The sequence below is a fragment of the Podarcis pityusensis genome (genome assembly GCF_964106645.2).
Source record: "Podarcis pityusensis genome assembly, chromosome: 14".
NCBI classification, from domain to species: domain Eukaryota; kingdom Metazoa; phylum Chordata; class Lepidosauria; order Squamata; family Lacertidae; genus Podarcis; species Podarcis pityusensis.
The window spans coordinates 43,616,511-43,638,249 of record NC_138039.1 but is presented as its reverse complement, the minus strand read 5'-3'; the positions used below and the strand labels follow the sequence as shown (position 1 = coordinate 43,638,249).

Here is a 21,739-nt window from a genome sequence, read left to right as displayed (position 1 = left end):
GGTTCCTCTAAAGATAATACTAAATCGTCCGCATGTGCCTTCAATTTAAACTCCTTGGACCCAATTTTAATTCCGCATATTTCCGATGTTTCCCTCGCCCTATTTGCTATCACCTCTAGCGCCATTATAAACAGCAATAAACAGCTCCTTTCGCAATATCGAATGACTCAGTCAAATTGTTATTGACAATCAATTTAGCTGTTTGGTTGGAATATATAGTTCTTATGCCCTTCATAAGTGATCCCTCCATCCCCATTGCTTCCATACTCTTTATCAAAAACTGCCAAGACACATTATCAAACGCTTTTTGATAATGCGTCTGTTATTTGGAACTTTGGAACTTCTTTCTCACCAACAAGGCAAATTGAGGTTCTCCCCCTGCTCCAATGGGGACACAGTGATGGGCAAAGCTGGCAACCACAAGCCCCCATTCCAAGATCCAGGTCCATGTTGCTCCTGCAATTTACTTTTCAAAAAGCATTCGAGCGATTACTCATTACATTTATTGTGTCGCATCGAGTTTGGCCTTCAGAAAACCAGGTGGGTTAGACACTCTGGGCTAAGGTTGCCCTCTAGGAGGTGGCTTCAGCCAGAATGCCTCTAGCTGTTGAGAGCCTCATCCAGAAATGAACCGCCAGGCCAGAGTAGCCAGCCTCCAATACTACCCTCCAACTCTATGATTCACTTCCTCCCTTTAAGCAATGTTTACCACTCACCTTTCAGCACACTCTCCTCGGTAGGGATGTCCTTGAACAACTTGTGGTACTGAGAGTTGTATTTATTTGGAGGCTAGACAAAAAAAAGACACAAAAAGAGCTAAGGATATCAAAGAGGTGACGCCCGAGTGTACTGGCAGCAGGCAGATAGTGGGCAAAATAGTCTGACCACGGGTTTACCATTCTTGCAGCCTTTTCACTTAAATCCTCATCATCATGTCCTCCTCCTCCCAGGACCCGTTATGAAGAGCTCAGAAAAGAGACAAAGAACACACTGTCCGGATAGTAAAGTGCTGGGAAGTAAAACCCATTAGCCTACTGCACAAAGGTAACGATGACATTTGTTGCTCCGCCTCCTTTTGTCTCTGGCCCGCCCACACTGACATGTGGCCCTCAGCAGGTTGCCCAGAAAGGAATGCGGTCCCTGGGCTGGAAAACATTCCTGCTTTATATGGAAAGATGACTATTCCCGTGCTGTCTGCTCAAAGCTTGTTTCCTTCTGCAATGCCTAACAATTATTTAGACACCTCCCCGCCCCCCCACCATAGAGCACCTGAAGAGAGAAGTCGATGACAACAATAAAAGCATGCATGCAGAGAGCCCATAAAAGGTAAATACTGTATCTAGCAGGTGTCACTAGGCCAGAGTTCCTGTGAAGTTTAAGCTAAGAGCAGAAGGTGGAGCAGCAGGACCAGGATGCAAGAGGCAGCTTTCAGTCCAGCAGGGGGGAAAGATTACAAGGGAAAAGCAAGCAGAATCCGGCCAGACGGTTTGCCCCTGACCAAGGGCAGTGGCTGCAGAGTCCTGGAAACCAGCACCCTGCCCCTCCCCAACTCACCGTGACTTCGCTGCGGCATTTCTTTAACTCCTCCTCCTTGATGGCATCACTCAAGTGCAGGCTGTAAGACAAAGGGAGATTCCACGGATGGGCATCCCTACGGCCATACTCACACAAAAAAACACCCTGCACTTTTATCAAGATCCCGCTCAAAACTCAATTAGGCTGGTGGCGGCTGCCAAGACGGCATTCTGGGGTCTGCAAACATAATTGACTTACTGAGGTCTGCCAAATTAGAGGTCTTGGTTCTTTTAAGATGGGCTTTAAAAGACCTGCACTTTCAGGACAGGTTTCTGAAGTTCAGTTTACCTAATCGATTCTTTTGGCTGCTGTTCCGTCTTTCTGCTTTCCATTCCTTTTTATGCTGCGTTTTGTTCTGTTTGACCGTATCGCACTGAAAAGGCAGGTTATTAATTCTGCCCCCCTAACCCTTACTGTAAAAGATTAGCACACTAATCCTATGTTATACCGGCAAAGTTTCGCTATCACCTCCTGTAAGAAAGAATCGGGTTCTGCGTAGACAATGGAATCTTCCTCCCAAAAGTAAAGTTATGTTTGAAGTTGAAAGGACATGATACTCGCGAGAAATGACTAACAGGTTATCTGTATGTTTCCTCTTAGTCATATCTCATGAGGGCTGTGTCTTTTCCACGTCAAACAAAACAGCAAGCCACTAAGAATTTGTAGGAAATTTTTTAAAGCGGCATGAAGGTGTTGTGACACACATGCATCCACGAAGATCCTTCTCCTCTTCGTAGTTACATTTGCCCTCAAATGGTATTTTAAACTTCAGATTTGCATGGTTGGGTAGTTCACAAGCTCCACCAGCTTCACTGGACCAGGGAACAGGTGAGAGAGACGCTGGAGCCTTGTTTGTACAGGATATTAACAGGGGCCACATAACTCTCGCAAGGAAGGCAGAGATCTCTGACCCCTAACTTACATTCCGCTTACTTCAGGACAGGTACACACTCCCCCTTCCTCTTCCTTCTTTAGCATGGGTCTGTGGAAGATTGCTGCACCTACTCTCCAGGCATTTGGGTAGCTAGGGATCCATTTTAGATCTAAGGTGTGTATGTACTGTGTATGACTCCCTGCTTGTTTATGTGCAACCAGGCTGTCAAAAAGAAGCATCTGTGTACTCTGCCTCCTTTATTTCATGTAACAAACCAACCGTTCTTTCTTTCCTGGTGCGTGAACTCCTTTGTTAGGCACAAGGTCATGAGTAAAAACACCCATTAGTAAGGAATGCACATTTTGACTCCAGCAAAAGATCCTAAATCTCTAGGGTGTGTACATAGGGAACATGTGGGTGGTGGACACACAGGATGTGGGTCCAGACATACACCTTGTGAACAGTAGCCAGCGACAGCCCTATATTCTGTATTAGATCTACAGAGGCTCCCCTTCCAGGGCCGACCAATTCTGGTGGCAGGGCAGAATGGCAATGAAGCATGGGGAAGAAGGATTGATTTCTCCTTCCCTGTGTGCCACGGTCCTGATCCTGTGCTGCCTCCCTGCAGCTGAAACACAACATTTATACGAAAGCTAAACACCTAATCACATTCCTGCAATTAATGTTACACTTCTTTCGGCCCTTTGTGTTGACTTCTTACAGCTGAAGTGTCATCCTAAGCATGCTCTTGAATGGGGCTCTGTCCCAAGTAAGAGCACATCAGATTGATGCCTAATGTCAACTGAGCCCAGTTTACAAACACCCAGATGGTAGCTATTAGATATGATCCCAGCAGAAAGGGAAGGGAAAGCAATGTGGGGTGTGGGGGTGTGAGAGAGACAGAGAGAGACACAGAGAGAGACACACAGAGAGAGAGAGAGAGAGAGAGAGAGAGAGAGAGAGAGAGACAGAGAGAGAGAGAGAGATGAACTCAGTCCCTCTAAAAAGCAAAGCAAAACGTAAATAAATGCAACTGCACTCACCTGCCATTTGGAGAATCCAAGCTCTTTTCCTTGTGTAATGCCTCCAGTTTGTCCAGGCTGTGCATGAGCCCTGCTTTCTCATGCATTGGTTTCGTGCTGCAGAAAAAGAAGGCGAGGGAGACACAGAATAACACAGGTTGTATCCCAAGCGAAAAAGCAGCCATTAGGTGGTGATCGTAGCACATAACACAGGACACAGCCAAGCCACTATCCCGTCTAGCTCATAAGTGTCTAGGCAGACGGATGGCAGCTGTCCAGAGTTTCAGGCGGGGGGTCTTCCCCAGACCCACCTGGGAACGGAGGCCTGGGACACATTCTGCATGCCAAGCAGATGCACGACCACTAGGGCCTAGATCCCTAGATCTTAACAGAGAGCAAGGTTACAAAATGCTCCGGCTGGAAGCCCACGTTCTGTTCAGCGACACAAAACCTGCCAAGAGTTACTAAGTGTGCAGTGTACACACACACCTGCAATTCTCACATGCAATCCAGACACTCAGTTCCAGGGATCGTTTGATGTTGGGACCTGGAGGTACCCCAAGAGTTAACACAGACAAAAGAGATAAATCAGAAGCGAAATCTATTCTATCCAAGGTGAATTCACTCGCTGTTTCAAAGGGGAATTAGAATATTTAACAAAAAACAAAACCTAAACAAAATCAATAAATAGCACACTAATACTAGGCTGAGTCTTGAAGTTTACCTGGGAGATTAAGATGTGGTCAGGGAAGCAGGGGGAGAGATGTTGGCTGAATGAGGTGAAGGAATATAGGAATAGGGGAAGCTGCCTTATACAGTGGTACCTCTGGATGCGAACAGGATACTTTCCAGAGCCCCATTCGCATCCTGAAGCGAATGTAAGATGCGACTGCGCGACTGTGTGTTCGTGGGTCACATTTCGCCGCTTTCGCACATGACGTCATTTTGAGCATCTGCGCATGCGTGAGCGGCGAAACCCGGAAGTAACGCTCTCCGTTACTTCCGGGTCCCTGTGCAGCACAATCCGAAAATATTTAAGCTGAAGCGTATTCATTCCGAGGTATGACTGTACCAAGTCAGACCATTGCTCCATCTAACTCAGTATTGTCTACACTGACTGGCAGCATCTCTCCAGGGTTTCAGGCAGGAGTCTCTTCCAGCCCTACCTGGAGATTGTTGGGGATTGGACCTGGGACCTTCTGTATGCAAAGCAGATGGTCTGCCCCTCAGCTACGGGGAATAAAAGTCTTCCTGTTGCCTAGGAAAGAAAGATACTTGTCTGGGGAGAGGGAATCTCCCTCACCTCACCTCTCCCCCCCCCCGCCACACACATGCCACCTGTAGACACACCTCCACCTTACACAAGCAAATGGGAGTTGCCTCATGTACCTAAAAATGTACCAGCCACTAAGGCAAAGACTTGTTTGGAAAGAGTGCAAAACCCTACAGGCACACCGAGAGTCAGGTGTCAGCTGCAACAGCTGCGTTAACTACAACCCCACCTGATATCCGATATTCCCTCAATAACTATTCCAAGGATTTGTGCAACTTGAGATTTGTGGCACAAAACTTTGGCATAGGTATGGGAATGTGATTGTGGCTAACGGTTCTGGATGCAGCCCCCTGGCGGGCCACACGGTTATACCACTTCAAAAGTCATGGCTTTCCCCCAAAGAATTCTGGGCAGGGTAGTTAAAGGTGCTGAGAGTTATTAGGAGACCCCTATCCACCCCCCCCATAAGGGACACGGGTGGCGCTGTGGGTTAAACCACAGAGCCTAGGACTTGCCGATCAGAAGGTCAGCGGTTTGAATCCCCGCAATGGGGTGAGCTCCCGTTGCTCGGTCCCTGCTCCTGCCAACCTAGCAGTTCGAAAGCAGGTCAAAGTGCAAGTAGATAAATAGGTACTGCTCCGGCAGGAAGCTAAACGGCGTTTCCGTGCGCTGCTCTGGTTTGCCAGAGGCGGCTTAGTCATGCTGGCCACATGTCCCGGAAGCTGTACACCGGCTCCCTCGGCCAATAAAGCGAGATGAGCACCACAACCCCAGAGTCGGTCACGACTGGACCTAATGGTCAGGGATCCCTTTACCTTTATCCACCCCCCTGCAACAGAACTACAATTCCCAGGCTGGGAATCCCTCTTCCAGGGCACTCTGGGAAATGTGGCACTGTGAGGGGAATAGGGGGTCGCCTATCAATTTTCAGCAAACCACGGTTCCCAGGATTCATTGAGGGACGTCATGACTGTCCAAGTGGAATAATATCGTTTTGTAATGTTTGGTGTGGATGTGGTCACACCACGCTTTGTTGCAAACCACGGCTGGCAGCTCGAAAAGGCCCTAAGATCTTGAAACAAGAAGAAATTCCAACGAAAGAAGAATGGCAGACGAAATTAATGGACTATGTAGAATTGGACAAAATGACAGGAAGGATTCGAAACCTGCGGGACCAGAGATTTACAGAAGATTGGAAGAAGTATATGAATTATTTGAAGAGCAACTGTAATCAACAAATTACGCTAGTAGGACTACAATAAGTTTTGTAAGGAGAAATATACGAAGTGTTACAAAGTAGAAAAAGATAGAGATATTGGTTATGAGTTTGAAATGTAATAGGGAAGATAAGAAATGCATACTGAGAGATTGGATTGGAAAATTTTCAGACAGGATCGATGGAAGTCAAAAATTTGAATAAGATGTAAAAGTATGTTTAATTACTGCTGAAAATGATATGTTAAAAAAAAACTAATAGAAAAAAATATATATATAAAAATGAAAGAAAAGGCCCTAAGATCTTGAAACCACACCACGCTGATCAGGTATAGAGAGAGGCAAGAGAGCCACTGGGCTTTGGCGATTTATCCTGTTACACAGCTGCTTAAGTCCTGGAGTAACAGTGCTGCTGCTGCCTGCATCTCTTTATCTCTCTCGCAATAGCCTGGATTATCAGTTAACCAGGTCAGCAAGAGGCTTTTGAAAAACCCAAAGCAAACAGCAGTTGGGCCAAAAGGTTATCCCACGGGAGAGACTGGCAAAGCTGCCTTGAAAGAGCTGCAACTCACACTCTGCAAGAGGGCAAGGAATTGCCCAAAATAGACAAACCATTCGAGATAAGAGAGGCTAAACAGTGAAGAGGGCCCCAGAAAACCAAACAGCAAGGCCCAGCCTGCAGTAGGAGCCAGGCATGGTGCCAGGGAGAGCTGTCAAAGAGCTTTTGTCTTGTGTTGGAGACCCAGGAAAAACTTCCACGGAGCAAAAGGGGGAGATAGGAAGGTGGACTCTACTGCCCATGGTCCATGACAAGCAGAGTCAGACAGAGACTCCTGAAGGTGGTTCCCACTTCCTTATCTGCCCCCAACTCAGCTTTGTCCCCAAAATCAGGAAACTTTAAAAATATGTATATGGGGAACCTTTTTCAGTTCAGGGGCCACATTCCATCTAGGCCATGGGGGCCAGATCCGGCCCAATCGCCTTCTAAATCCGACCCGCAGATGGTCCAGGAATCAGCGTGTTTTTATATGAGTAGAATATGTGCTTTTATTTAAAATGCATCTCTGGGTTATTTGTGGGCCATAGGAATTTGTTCATCCCTCCCCCATATAGTCCGGCCCCCCACAAGATCTGAGGGACAGTGGACCGGCCCCCTGCTGAAAACGTTTGCTGGCCCCTGATATAGGCTCTCTGTCGGCCCCTATCGGCATTCCTGCTGCACATTCTGTACCAACTGAAGTTTCTGAACCGTCTTCAGAAAAGCACAAGTCTGAGCAGGTTTTTCATTTGCCTCACCACTTTCCCCAAGAAAATCTGCTCTTTGTTGCTGATTCAGAGCAAACGTCAATCCATAAAAACCTGATTCAGAGGTAAGATCAGGTTTCCCTGGGGGAAAGTGGCAGGACAAGCAGAAGAATGGATAAGGCCTTCCTCAAGAGAGGGCTGTAGCTGGTAAGCCAGCGAAGCTGGTAAAAAGTCTTCCTGGCCACTCCATCCAAGTTCCTCTCCATCAAGAGCAGCGAATCCGGGGGCACTGACTTCCGGGCTGCACACCTGACTCTTCATCTCCATCTAAGACAGGTTGCAAACTACAAGTCACCTCAAACATGACCTGCAGTCAATAAACCAGCAATCCCTTTCCCTTTTGGTGTGTAGGGCACCTCTGAGGACACAACCCACCTACAGTGGATCTTGGTTCTCAAACACCTTGGTACTCAAACGCCTTGGTTCCCAAACGCCGAAAACCCGGAAGTAAGTGTTCCGGTTTTCAACCATGTTTCGGAAGCTGAACATCCGATGCAGCTGTCGGCTATTGTTTCCGGGGCGCCTGCACCAATCAGTGCCTTGGTTTTTGAACATTTTGGAAGTAAAACAGACTTCTGGAACAGATTAAGTTTGGCGCTTTTGTTTTTGTTATTTATTTTGCGTTTTTGTTTTTGAGGCTTTTTTGGTTGATTTGTTTTTGTGACTGTGTGGAACTCAGCTCTGCTATTGATTGATTGATTGATTGATTGTGTGACTGCGGAAATGTATAACCCCCCCCCCAATCCAAACAATGACTATCATCAGTGCAGGTAAGAAAAAAATTATTTTTAATTTTTATCACCTACAATACTGCCTTATTTATTTTATAGTACAGTACATTGATTATTGCTTTCATTTTATGGATCAATGGTCTTGTTAAATAGTAAAATTCATGTTAAGTTGCTGTTTTAGGGGTTGTTTTTAAAAGTCTGGAACGGATTAATCCGTTTTGCATTACTTTCTATGGGAAAGCACGTCTTGGTTTTGGAACGCTTTGGTTTTGGAATGGCCTTCCAGAACAGATTAAGTTTGAGAACCAAGGTACCACTGTACTTGGATTGTTAAATTCTTACACACTAAACAGGTTTTCATCAACGGAAGTAGAGGACCTATTTCTTTCCCCAAGTCTACCTTTTATCTGCAACCAGTGAGGCAGTGCAAATACAGGTGTTAGGTTATAAACAGATTTAAGATAAGAGATAAAGGTTTTAAAAGGTGCAAACTTCTGCCCTTGTTTCTGCTTTTTCCAAACTGGAGACTGCTTCCTGGGTAATCAGTACTCCATCACCTTGCAACATTTGGAAATCAAATTCTGGATTTCCCAGGGTTTTAGTTTTTTCATCTCCCCCCACTGCCTTTCCAATTTTGGAATGAAAAATCACACGGCTAACCCAGCACGATGCAAAGATGGCCATAAAGGAGTCAAACAAAAGGAAGGAGCAGGTATAAACTAGAACAAGGTTATAAACTAGAACAAAGGAGAGTCAGGTAAAGTTAACGGAGCTCAGAATAAAAGCCTGCTGGAAAAGAAAACTCTTTTCACTTGGCAGTAGGATAAGATCAGAGAGGGAGACACACGGGTGTCCTGTGGCAGGGGGTTCCAAAGGCCAGGAACCACACAAACTCACACACACTCATTGCAGCTGGTGGCAGAACCCACAGGAAGGTTTCCACAGATGACATCACTGACAAGGTAGGATTATAAAGGCATTTAGGGGATAGAAGTTTTTAACGTTTGATGTTATATTATGTTTTTGTGTGTGTTGGAAGCTGTCCAGAGTGGCTGGGGCAACCCAATCGGGTGGGGTATAATACTATTAATACTACTACTACTACTATTATTATTATTATTATTATTATTTATTTGGCATGCCCAACAAGAAGTGCCCTTCCCCACCCTACACCCATCAAAAGCTTAGCTGCTGCTTTTTGTTCTGGCTGATGCTTCTGGATGGGTTCCAAAGGCAGCCCCATGCAAAGCACACCACAGCAAGCTTAAAAACTTGTTTATTTTAAATAAAGAGTACGGATTTTACACACATACACACCCCAGCATGCCAGAGCATATCAGAGGTCTGAGGGATTTTCCGCTGACGCAAATAGGATATCGTTTCACAGAAGCGGGGCACTGATTTCTGTGTTAACACAGAAAAGATTATGTAGGCCCTGGTCCCAAAACACCGCTTTTCGTTTCTTTTTCATTCATATTGAGCCATCGGTGTGCATGGCACTTTAAATCCCCAGGTCCATTTTCTCCCACCTCCTCTTGTGATTTCCCTTGTGTTGAATTTCAGACGATAGGCACCTAGAGAGGCACAGACCTATGTTCTTACAATCCCCAAAGTCCAAAAGGACAAATCTCTACCTCAAGTAGTTTACAATCTGGGGCAGAGTGCTCCAACATGAAGGGCCACATGCGGCCCCTCAAGGCCTTTTCTGGCAGCCCTAGGCAACTTTTGATGCCCCCCCCAAACCTGGCGCAGGGTTTGGCAAGCAGGACTGAGGACTCTGACAGGGTCCTAGAGTCCTCCTGTCTCCTTCCCAAAGCCTCCTTCGTACTTTCCCAATTTTTGGAAGGAGGCGGGACAGCTCTAGGACTCTGCCAGAGCCTCGCTTTGTGAAGGCAGAAGGAGGGCTGGGGTGGGGGCTTCAATTTTTTGTCTCCCCCCCCCCAATGTACAAGGCAGTGTGCGGCCCACGGGTTCCATGCCAAAGTACAGTGGTACCTCTGGTTAAGAACTTAATTCGTTCCAGAGGTCCGTTCTTAACCTGAAACCGTTCTTAACCTGAGGTACCACTTTAGCCAGTGGGGACTAAACCTGAGGTACCACTTTAGCCAATGGGGACTAAATCGCCACCGCGCGATTTCTGTTCTCATTCTGAAGCAAACTTCTTAACCTGAGCTACCATATTTTTCTCTCTGTAAGACGCACTTTTCCCCTCCTGAAAAGTAAGGGGAAATGTGTGTGCGTCTTATGGAGCGAATACAGGCTGCGAGGCTATTCCAGAAGCCAGAACAGCGAGAGGGAGTGCTGCGCAGTGTATTCGAAGTGTACCTGCTGGTCCAAAAAGGCTGGTGACCGCCCCCCCCCCCCGGTGCAGACCAACAGTCTGAATAAAGCAAGCTTAGTCACAAGTAGAATTAGAGTGTAGATCAGGCTTAGGCAAACTCGGCCCTCCATATCTTTTGGGGCTACAACTCCCATCATCCCTAGCTAACAGGACCAGTGGTCAGGGATAATGGGAGTTGTAGTCCCAAAACATCTGGAGGGCCGAGTTTGTCTATGCCTGGTGTAGATGCTTAGGAGAAGCTTGGAGGAAGCATGCCATCACACAAGCAATCCCAAGTACCTGGGCTATAAAGCATCAAACTGCTGGATTTCAACCCGTCCTGCAGCTCACAAGGCAGAAGAAGAGCCTTTCTCCCTCTCAAAAAACAAAGAGCAAAAACTGGCAATCCAAGGGCTGACTAATATGATCCCCATAGCATGGGAAGCTGCTTCCAGTTGGTTCCCACGCAATGCTTCAGGGTAGGAAGATGCTGCATGGGTCAAACTGTTGGACCCTAGAAAATTACTGCCCCTATTTTGCTTCTGAGGGGGAGAGTTTAAGGGGCGCCTTCTTTAACATCTCAAGAAGCTAAGAGACCTGAGCGGCTGCAAATTCACCTCTAGCGCATGCATGCACTTGAACTTCAAGTCACTGTCCCTGCCATTCCAAGCTGCTCTGGGTGTTAACAATTCATAGGGGCAATTGTGGTAGATTCTAGTATATCTTTAACCCAAGAAATACACACACCTTTATTTATTCCTTTTATTTTATAGGAAAATTATGGTTTGCTAGTACATCTTTAACCCAACCAATAGACACACCTTTCTTTTGTCCTTGATTAGAACTGGGTTGCAAGCCTCTTCCGACAGCTACTCAGCAAGTCCCATTCAGTTCAATGGCGTTTGCTCCTAGCTATGTAGATATAGGACTGCAAGTTGATCCTTTTTAAAGTTTTATTTATTTATTTATTTAAAAATGTACTCAGGTGAGTGTAAATGAAAAGCGGTTGATGGTAATTTTGAGCAGAAGAGGTGGGGGGAGTGGCGGGTTGCGGAGCAGCATAGCTGTCAACGTTTCCCTTTTTTTAAGGAAATTCCCTTATTCTGAATAGGATTCCTCACAAGAAAACGGAAAAGTTGACAGCTATGAGGAGCAGGGGAGGTGTCAACCTTTGCCTTGCTGACTGTTTCTCTGTTCAAAAACTCCCTCCACCCACTGACCCCTGAAGCCCCAGAATCACATTTACAACTATAAATACATATATTTGCATTTTGAATTGAGTAAGAACCAGTGAGGAAATACTTCCACTTCTCCTTCAGAGATACAAGCTAAGTAGTTCATCTGCTTGGTCATTACTATACCCTACAGATGTGGGGTCTCAGCCCCAGGGGCCAAAAGTTCCCCCTAACCTCCCTATTTCCCCAGGCCAGTATTTTCACCTGGCTAGAATGTCTCTCATGATGCTTCTTGCTTGGCTGGACTGAAGACCGAGAGGGGTCATGTGTGTGCCTGTGCAGAAACTAGCCTATATTCAACAAAGCTAAAATTCACTCTCATTATTCTGCCAACTTTGCTCTTTGGCCCCACGCGCCACTGGCTTGCGGCCCTCAGAAAGTTGCTCAGGAAGGAACGCGGTCAGTGTGCTGGCAGTGTGCCCCGCTGCCGTTATGCACAACTGTGAGCAACTTCGAGCTGGTCCATGGGCTGTCTAGGTTCAAAATTATTCCCTTTCATGTCTGCACTCATGCGAACATGCATGTACACACAGATAGGCAGAACGGTGGTCATAGAGCAAGGTTTTTGGGGGGGCAGAAATCCACCCCACCCACTCCAACTCAGGAGAATGAGCAGCGAGGCTCTAAACGCAGCAGCAGCAGCAGGACTGAGCTGACCCCATTCTGAAGCAAGTGAAGAAATAAATTTTGCCATCTAACAGGGCAGCCCCCAAAACTACAATTACCACAGAGCCTAGGACTTGCCGATCAGAAGGTCGGCGGTTCAAATCCCCGCGATGGGGTGAGCTCCCGTTGCTCTGTCCCAGCTCCTGCCAACCTAGCAGTTCGAAAGCACGTCAAAGTGCAAGTAGATAAATAGGTACTGCTCCGGCGGGAAGGTAAACGGCATTTCTGTGCGCTGCTCTGGTTCGCCAGAAGCGGCTTAGTCATGCTGGCCACATGACCCGGAAGCTGTACGCCGGCTCCCTCAGCCAATAAAGCGAGATGAGCACCACAACCCCAGAGTCAGTCACGACTGGACCTAATGGTCAGGGGTCCCTTTACCTTACCTACACACACCCCAGTTAGTAGATGGAGATAGTAAATGTTGCTGAATATGCATGATCAGATCACGAACTAAATAATCTATTAAATATTTATTTTTAAAGCAAGAAACCTGCTATGGCCGATTGACTAATACATATTGCTTCAGAGGAAACCAGCTCAGTTTAATCACTTTTACAGCTACATCTCACCAGTATGCAAATTACTGGGGTTCTAGCAGGTCAGTTCTCAATCCCCAAATATGAAATGAATGAGGTAGGAACTGCTAGAAAGGGGAAGAGGCTTGCAGTGCAGTCCTATACAGGTCAACTCGGAAGGACACCTTGATGAGTTCAATGGAATCTACTCCCAAGTAAGTAGGCTGAGGATTGCAGCCTTAACCCATGGAATAAAGGTCAGGATTAGGAGCACTGGAAACAAGACATAAGAAATCACAAAGTCAGTGCCCTTATTAGGTGCTTTGACTACTATTTTTAATTTTATTTATATTTTGCTTGTTTTCATTTGAAACATTTATAAACCATTTAATTAAAAAAAAATCTAAACGAAGTTTCAAAGTGCAATAAAATAAAACTATTCCCAGTTGTGGAACAAACATCTCTAGAGTGCAAATTCTGCTCATTGAAGCCATCATGTAGGAACATATGGGGCAAGGCAATCCTTTAAGTAAACTTAAAGGGTTTTATTTACCAATAATAAAACCTTTATAGTCCAATACCTGTCCTGGTATCAAAATGGCAGCCAACGCAGATGTTTGAGCAGAGGTGCAATATGCCAACAGGACCTCACTCTGGTCAGCAACCGTGCTGCAGAATTCTGTACTAACTAACATTTCCACAGAATCCACAGAAGTGCATTTCAGTAAGCCAGTCTTGAAGTTCCCAACATCTGCACTGCTGTGGCCAAAATCTCCCAGGTGGCCTGACTAGCCAAAGCTGGCAAAAGAAAAGCAGACAGGGAACGGGAAGGGGCAGAGGCCGGCAAAGCTATTTTAAGTATTTTCAGGTACAAAGCATGTGAGCGGACTGACGCAACCGCAGGTCCTTAGGTGCTATCTAAGCAATAATAAAAATAGATTAAAAACCTCTAGGGACTGCGGCCAACTCTTCTATTGATTTACAGCCGCTGCTGAAAACCATGGCTCCTATTGTCGAGAGGGGAGTGAGCAACAATACACAGCAGCAGTACTGTTCTCTGAACGTGGCACATGGGGGCGCCCCCAATTGATCTCAGGGTTTGGCAGCAGGGCATAGCGGAGGAGGCAGCCCTTAAGGGGGAAAGGAGACGCAGCATGGCACCGTTGCTAAAGGTTAGTTTTGCACAAACTTATAACAGATCTCTTAGCCTAACCTACTCTGCAGGGTTGTGGTGAGGCTAGAACAGCGCTCTCTGTGCAACTAGGATGAGATGCAGGAAATAAATAAGGCATGCTGATAACACGAAGGTTGCAGGTTCGATCCCCGTAAGGGACAGCTGCATATTCCTGCCTTGCAGGGGTTGGACTAGATCAGGGGTCAGCAAGCTTTTTCAGCAGGGGGCCGGTCCACTGTGCCTCAAATCTTGTAGGGTGCCGGACTATATTTCTTTGGGGGAAATGAACGAATTCCTATGCCCCACAAATAACCCAGAGATGCATTTTAAATAAAAGCACACATTCTACTCATGTAAAAACACGCTGATTCCCAAACCGTCTGTGGGCCAGATTTAGAAGGCGATTGGGCCAGATCCGGACCCCTGGCCTTAGTTTGCCTACCCATGGACTATGATCCACAGGGTCCCTTTCAACTCTATGATTTTATGAGATATATTGGGCTTTTATGAGATATATTGAGCTTCATATATCCACCTTGCTATTGGGATAGGGGTGTAGCTTTGCATGCAGAACGACCCAGCTTCAGTCCCTGGCAGCTGCCCGTCAGTGTAGACAATACTCAGAGAGATGGAGCCATGGTCTGCCTCAGTACAAGACAGCTCTCCCACATTCCTGTGTTGCTGAGACATTGGAAGCTGCTTTATAGCAGGTCAGACGATGTGCCCACCTAGCCCAGTGTTGTCTGCTCTGGCTGACAGCCGCTCTCCAAGTTCCTGGGCAGAGAACGGTCCTTCCCATCACCTGCTCCCTGGTTATCTTAACTGGAGATACCTGGGATTAGAACTGGGGGCTCCTCCAGGGTACTCTGCCACTAAGCTGAAAGAAAGATAAAATCTTGCAAGGCAGCAGCAAAAAGCCATAATGAAGTTTGTAGCTGCTGAAAAGCTTGCCCCGTATAACCTCCTTGAATTGTCCTCATATGATACATTCACCCCAATACTTCTTTTCTTATCACCTTCTCTTTCTCTCTCTCACTTTCTCTCTTTGTCGAACTTCAAACTAGGTCAAGTACATAGAAGGGAGTGAGGGAATGTTTTAGCCAAGATTACTATATATTCTTTCAGCAGGTTAATACTGAACCAGAGATTCTGGAGGAGAAATGATGGACCGCACACACACACACACACACACATCTAGACTAATCACAGATTTTGTGAATTTAATTAACCAGGTAGCGTTTTGTCGTATGAATTAGCACTTTGTCTAATAAACAAAGGAAGACAATGAAAGGTGGCATAGAGGTGAGGTAGAGAGACTGATTTAGGCATCTTGCTTTAAAAATAAAAACCATCTAGCAAACTCATTCTCCAAGATTTCATCCTTCAAAAGCAAGATGGCATCATTCATATGTAAGGGATCAGTATCGGCAGGTTTGAAGAAACCCAAACGTTTCCAGAAGTACACAAATAAAATACCTGGTGGCACAATAAATGGGGACACTAAAACAGTGTCCTAGGGACACAGGTGGCGCTGTGGGTTAAACCAGAGCCTAGGACTTGCCGATCAGAAGGTCAGTGGTTCGAATCCCCGCAATGGGGTGAGCTCCCATTGCTCGGTCCCTGCTCCTGCCAACCTAGCAGTTCAAAAGCACGTCAAAGTGCAAGTAGATAAATAGGTACCACTCCGGCGGGAAGGTAAACGGTGTTTCCGTGCGCTGCTCTGCTTCACCAGAGGTGGCTTAGTCATGCTGGCCACATGACCCGGAAGCTGTACGCCGGCTCCCTCGGCCAATAAAGGAAGATGAGCGCCGCAACCCCAGAGTTGGTCACAACTGGACCTAATGGTCAGGGGTCCCTTTACCTTTAAAACAGTCCAGTTAAGGCATGGAAAGGCAGATTCTGGGTGGAATCAGAAACAGGAGTACTCCATGCTACAATATTTTGTCGCAGCTACCAATTTTTTCTTTCTCTTTTGGTCAGGCAAAACGCACAGTAAAAGGCCAGAGCTGCAATGTCCAACAAAGGTAGGAAGGTGGCGCTGTGGAGCACACAAAACAGAGAGCTTGAGTGGGGACATTCTGAAGAACCCAACCTGCTGTACTTATTGGCATGAGAATCAAGCTCAGCCAAGCAACATTTTAAAAGTGAAGCTTTAGCACATCCTTGATAAGTGTGGCTCAGCAGAGCAGGTTTCCTACAGGTCCTCCTCTTTGTCCTTCACTGCTTCATCTATCATCATTACTTCCCACCTTCCCCCACAACTCACAACATCCATGTTTAGGCAATCAAATCTTGGCTCTGAGGAACTGAAATGTGCGTGAGCTTCAGGCACCTGCACAAAGGCACTTTGCGCAACTGAGCAAAACAAGCAAGATCGTTGCTGTTAACCGTACCTTCCCATTCCAACCAAATTGTGACACTGTGGTTGAAAGTTGGCTTCTGCATCCTGGCTTGCTTGGAAACCGTTAACTTTGGTTCCTTAGTTTGGACACAATGGGGAAGCGATGGCTAACTGTGACTTCCTGGCTTGTTCACTCGTGCGGAAGGAGAACAAAACAGCCCCACGCAGGCAAATATGGGGAGCCTAGGAAGCTGTCTTCTACAGAATCAGAACCAATGGTCCATCTCGGTTAAGTCTTGCCTAGATGAACGGGAAACAGCTCTCCAGGATTTCAGACAGGGCTTTCTCCCAGCCCTACCTGGAGATGGATGAAGATGGAACCTGGGTCTTTCTACATGCAAAGAAGATGCTCTACCCCTGAGTCAAATTACTTCCTCCAAAAGGCCTGAAGCTCAAGCCCAGAGGCTGTCTCGCCAGAGTTGTGCATGCTCTAGTTATCTCCCACTTGGACTACTGCAATGCACTCTACGTGGGGCTATCTTTGAAGGTGACTTGGAAACTGCAACTAATCCAGAATGTGGCAGCTAGACTGGTGACTGGGAGTGGCTGCCGAGACCATATAATACCAGTCCTGAAAGACCTACATTGGCTCCCAGTACGTTTCCAAGCACAAGTCAAAGTGTTGGTGCTGACCTTGAAAGACCTCAATGGCCTCAGCCCAGTAGACCTGAAGGAGCGTCTCTGCCCCCATGACTGAGATCCAGCGCCGAGGGCCTTCTGGTGGTTCCTTCACTGCGAGAAGTGAGGTTACAGGGAACCAGGAAGAAGGCCTTCTCGGTAGTGGTGCCCGCCCTTTGGAACGCCCTCCCACCAGATGTCAAAGAGAAAAATAACTACCAAACTTTTAGAAGACATCTGAAGGCAGGCCTGTTTAGGGAAGTTTTTAATGTTTGATCGCATTATTATTATTATTATTATCATTATTATTATCATTATTATTATTATTATTATTATTCTGTTGGGAGCCACCCAGAGTGGCTGGGGAAACCCAGCCAGATGGGCGGGGTATAAATAATAAATTATTATTTTTATTATTATTAAGCATCACTCAGCCTCATTCTCAGCCAGTGCACATTGTGATGGCCATGGCTGCGTCCATCCCAGGCACATGGCACCCAGGACCAAGACACCAGTGTGCAATGCACCACGAGCAGCAGATGCAATAACCAGGTTTGGAGACTTGGACCAGCAACATGCCACCTTCCTTGCTCCAAACCCCCAAGTTGATTGTTTTCCAGACACTGCACTGTTTCAAAGCCAGGGCAATGCAATGCAAGATACTTCTCTATCAAGAACAATCTGAAGAGAGGTTTATAAAGGGGGAGTGGGGGGAGGAGAGAGAGAAATAGAGTGAGAGAGAGAGAGAAATCTTTTGATCTCAAGCACGCCACTGTTTTCTTGGAAATCTTGGAGCTATTTCTGTGTCAGCTTTGTTGCTACTTTTAGCCATTCCCAGGGCCAAGGCAGCAAGAGGAGTTCAGCTCGCCCTGGAGATGTTGAGACTGGGAAAGGAATGCACCAACTGGACTCGCTTCATCCGCCCTGCCAGGATATGGCCCTGGGGATCAAAAGGACAGCACTTCAGAGACTTTGAGTAGAAGCAGGGAAAGGGGGAGGAAGTCCAAAAGCATGAACAGTGCAAATCCCCAGGCAGCTATGAGGCTAGGTGTGGTAGACCTTTGAACTCAAGATGTTGCTGAACCATCATCCCTGGTCATTGGCCATGTTTGCTAGAGCTGATGGGAGCTGTCTAGTTCAGCCACACTGTCTAGTTCAGTCAAAGGTTCACCATACCTGTCCTAGGCAAACATCCGAGCAAGGCGTTTTAGCAACTGGGAAAGGAGGCAGTCTCTCCAGAAGGTCCAGAGACATGCTGGGCCTTCTCTCGTTCATGTAAGCATGAAATCACAGCTTCCAGGCCAAGATGGGACTTGTGCTGCAAACAAGGGCAGGCTTTCCGCATCTCACTATAGTAGGGTGAACCATTCATACATTACTCAAGAAGTACTAACAAGAAGATGTGTGAAATGCCTAGTTTCCTCCCCACCATCCAAACGCTTCCTCCGTGAAGCCTCTCTCCCCAATGGCACAGATGTTTGCATAGCTTATCAGAGAACACCTGACTTACTACTGTTTACAGGAACAAGGCCACAGTGATGGGAAAGCAGGTGATGGGAAGTTCACTCTATTAGGCATTGGTGGCTCCGCCTAGAAGCTAGCTGGGGCACATCAGATCCAAGCCTACAGAATTGCAGAGTGGGAAGGGATCACGAAGGTCATCCAGGCCAGCCCCCTGCGATGCAGGAATCCTCCTGCCCAACATGGGGCTCAAACCTACGACCATGAGATTAAGCGTTTCACGCTCTACTGACTGAGCTAACATGTTCCAACACCTTAAGCAGAAAGCAAAAGGAAGAGATAGCAAGCAACGTATGGGTGCTGAGGCCCAGCTGCCCATGGATGACATGCGCCAACACCAGGACTGAGGTTGAAAGTCAAAGAGGAACATAGAAAGCTGCCTTATACTGAGCCAGGCCACTGGTCCATCTAGCTCAGCCTTTCTCAACCTGTGGGTCCCCAGATGTTGTTGAACTACAACTCCCATCACCCCTAGCTAGCAACGCCAGAGCTCAAGGATGATGGGAGTTGTAGTCCAACAACATCTGGGGACCCACAGGTTGAGAACCATTATTGTCTTCACCAGGGGTCGGCAACCTAATGCCCATGGGCCACAAGCGGCCCTCGGGGGTCGTTTAAGTGGCCCACAAGCTGCCCCCAAACCGAGCCGCCTGCTCAGCTAGTCCCCGTGAGCTGCGCTAAACCGGCACGGAGCGGCATGGGGACTCGCTTCTGTGGTGCTGGAAATTGCATCTGCACATGCGCAGGTGCCAAAAATCGTGTCTGCATGGACGCAGATGTGGGAAATCGCAGGCAGGTGCGCAATCCGGCCCACGGGAGGATTTCCGCTGGAGTGAACTGGCCCAGGCGAGGTAAACCTTGCCGACCCCTGGTCTACACTGACTGGCAGCTGTGTAGTTTCAGGCAGGAGACACCTGGAGGTGTCATGTGTCGAAGCTGGGCCTTCTGCCTGCAGAGCAGGTGCTATGGACCTCTGTGCCTGAGATCCTAAGGCACAGATGGGCTGCCTGTGGTTCACAGGCAGCTCACATAGGCCTCCAGTGCATGCCACTATGGGTGCCCAAGCTGTCTCCACACACACTCTGGTTGCATTTTGTTGCCTGGTGCTCCGGCTGTTCCCTTGCAGTTGCACAGGTAGAGGTAGCCCTGCCAGTCAGAGCAGGCAAGCCTGGACAAATGGCAGCTTAACTATGGACAAAACAGACAGAATTCTGTGGATAAATAGCAGCTGGCTATGGTCTGTCTTGAGCCACAAAGCTGTTGGGCAACTCACCTTGACCTTCACCTAACCAGCCTTACAGGGTCATTGTGAGGACAGAATTGAAGCAAGATAGGAGTCCTTAGGAACTCTCTCTCTCTCTCTCTCTCTCTCTCTCTGTGTGTGTGTGTGTGTGTGTGTACACACAGACACACACACATTAAAGAACAACACATGACCTTGTGAGGTAGGAAGGAAAGACGGAATTGGCTTCAGAGGGGGAAAGTCAACCTCTTGTGTAGCCTGACTGTTGCATTTATTTTTGGATGTTATGTTTGGCACTCCAGCGTTGGCACAGGAATGCGTTTCCAGGGGACGGACATTGTTGAGAGCGAGAGCACCACGCAACGGGGCCACTCCACCCCTTGGGTTATAATCCAGTTAAGTGCAGCCACTTCCTGGTGCTTTGTTTTTTTTTAAAAAAAGAACAAAAACATTCAACTTCACTGATTAAGCAATGGCCCAGACCACATAACGGTCATTTTACTTTCTGTTTTCTCTTCTCTGCACTTGGGATAGCATTGCAAAATTTCAACCGTTTCCTTCAGGCACTCTGAACATGGACTGGTGCAATAATACACTTCCTTTTGGCGTGTGCTTCTCATTCTGTGGAACATGACACACCTACTTATCTCTTCTCCAAACTTTCCAGGCATTTTCTAAGCTTTAAAGCTCTGTGTCCAAGCACTCCTCTCCTCCTCCTCCTCTTCTTTTTCTTCTTGCTATTTGTTGTGCTTCAGCTTTAAAGAGCAGGTTTTTGAAGGGGGGGAAGCGCTTGGACACAGAGCTTTAAATTGAGGACCTCTGCCTGAAAAGTGTGCAACAAAAGGGAAGGGCGCATTATCCTAAGGGTCTGTCAGGGTGTAACTACTCCATGAACCAGTCTTCTCCTTCTATCACTCTATGAAGCACAGGCACATCACTGGTGCTATATAAACAAGAAATACTATTAAGAACAGCCTTTATTCTTTGCACACTGTGCCAGTAACTCCTAGCTTGGGAGTGCAGTCAAATGAAAGTGAGGGAAGGCGAACAGGCTGAAGCTGAACCCAGACAAGACGGGGGTGGTGTTGGGGAGGGGGGCAACTTTAGACATCACTGGTTGCCAGCTTGTTTCTGGCTCCAATTCAATTCGCTTTAGTGTTTAAAGCCCCAGATTTCCAAAAGTCTGCTTTCTTCACTAAATAGCCTCTGGAGTTTAGATCAGAGACAGGCCCTCTTAGTAATTCCACCACCCTCAGAAGTTATGGGTGGTGATGGTTCAGGAGAGGGCTTTCTCTGTGGCAGCCCCTAAGCTAAAAATTCCCTCCTGAACAAAGATGTATATAGCACCATTATTATTTAGCTTTTGCCCCATATACATACAGTGGTACCTCTGGTTACATACGCTTCAGGTTACATACGCTTCAGGTTACAGACTCCGCTAACCCAGAAATAGTACCTCGGGTTGAGAACTTTGCTTCAGGATGAGAACAGAAATCGTGTAGCAGCGGCGCAGCGGGAGGCCCCATTAGCTAAAGTGATGCTTCAGGTTAAGAGCAGTTTCAGGTTAAGAACGGACGTCCAGAACGAATTAAGTACTTAACCCGAGGTACCACTATACACACACACACACACACACACACACACACACACACACAATCTAGGACCCAGGTGGCACCTTAAACTTGGGTTATGGTCACCACAATGGAATGTCTAGGTGCCTTTTTCCAATGAAGATGATGATGATTTCATTTCTATACCACTTTATGTTATTTATATTTTAAATAACAAATCTCAGCGCGGTTTACAAAACGTTAAAACGTCAAATAAAACAATCTAGAACAAAACAAATTCAAGCTTCATGGAAAATATTTCAGGTCCTTCTCTGACATTTTGCTTTCCCCAGTCCCCAGAGATCTCCGCTTGTTTACAATTGGACCCACCCCAGTTGCAAAATGTGCCTGGCTATTTTCTATCCCTGCCTCCACTAACACTCTGACATGCAGTGGCATAGCGTGGGTTGCCAGTGCCTGGGACCGTGTGGAGGGGAGGGA

General features: G+C 47.0%; 1 protein-coding gene across 7 annotated transcripts in view; it reads right to left on the bottom strand.

Annotated features, from left to right (window-relative positions):
* Positions 1-21,739, bottom strand: part of GRAMD2A (GRAM domain containing 2A) — a gene marked incomplete at its 3' end in the record, with an annotated part of 62,669 nt that overhangs the window by 22,013 nt on the left and 18,917 nt on the right. For all 7 annotated transcript variants that reach the window (XM_080980488.1, XM_080980485.1, XM_080980484.1 and 4 more), the window contains 3 exons: positions 3,493-3,588; positions 1,555-1,615; positions 717-789 (listed from right to left, as the gene is read on the bottom strand). In XM_080980488.1, coding sequence (XP_080836614.1) covers positions 717-789; positions 1,555-1,615; positions 3,493-3,578 — 220 coding nt within the window. In that variant the 5' untranslated portion in view covers positions 3,579-3,588. The remainder of the gene's footprint in view (positions 1-716; positions 790-1,554; positions 1,616-3,492; positions 3,589-21,739) is intronic.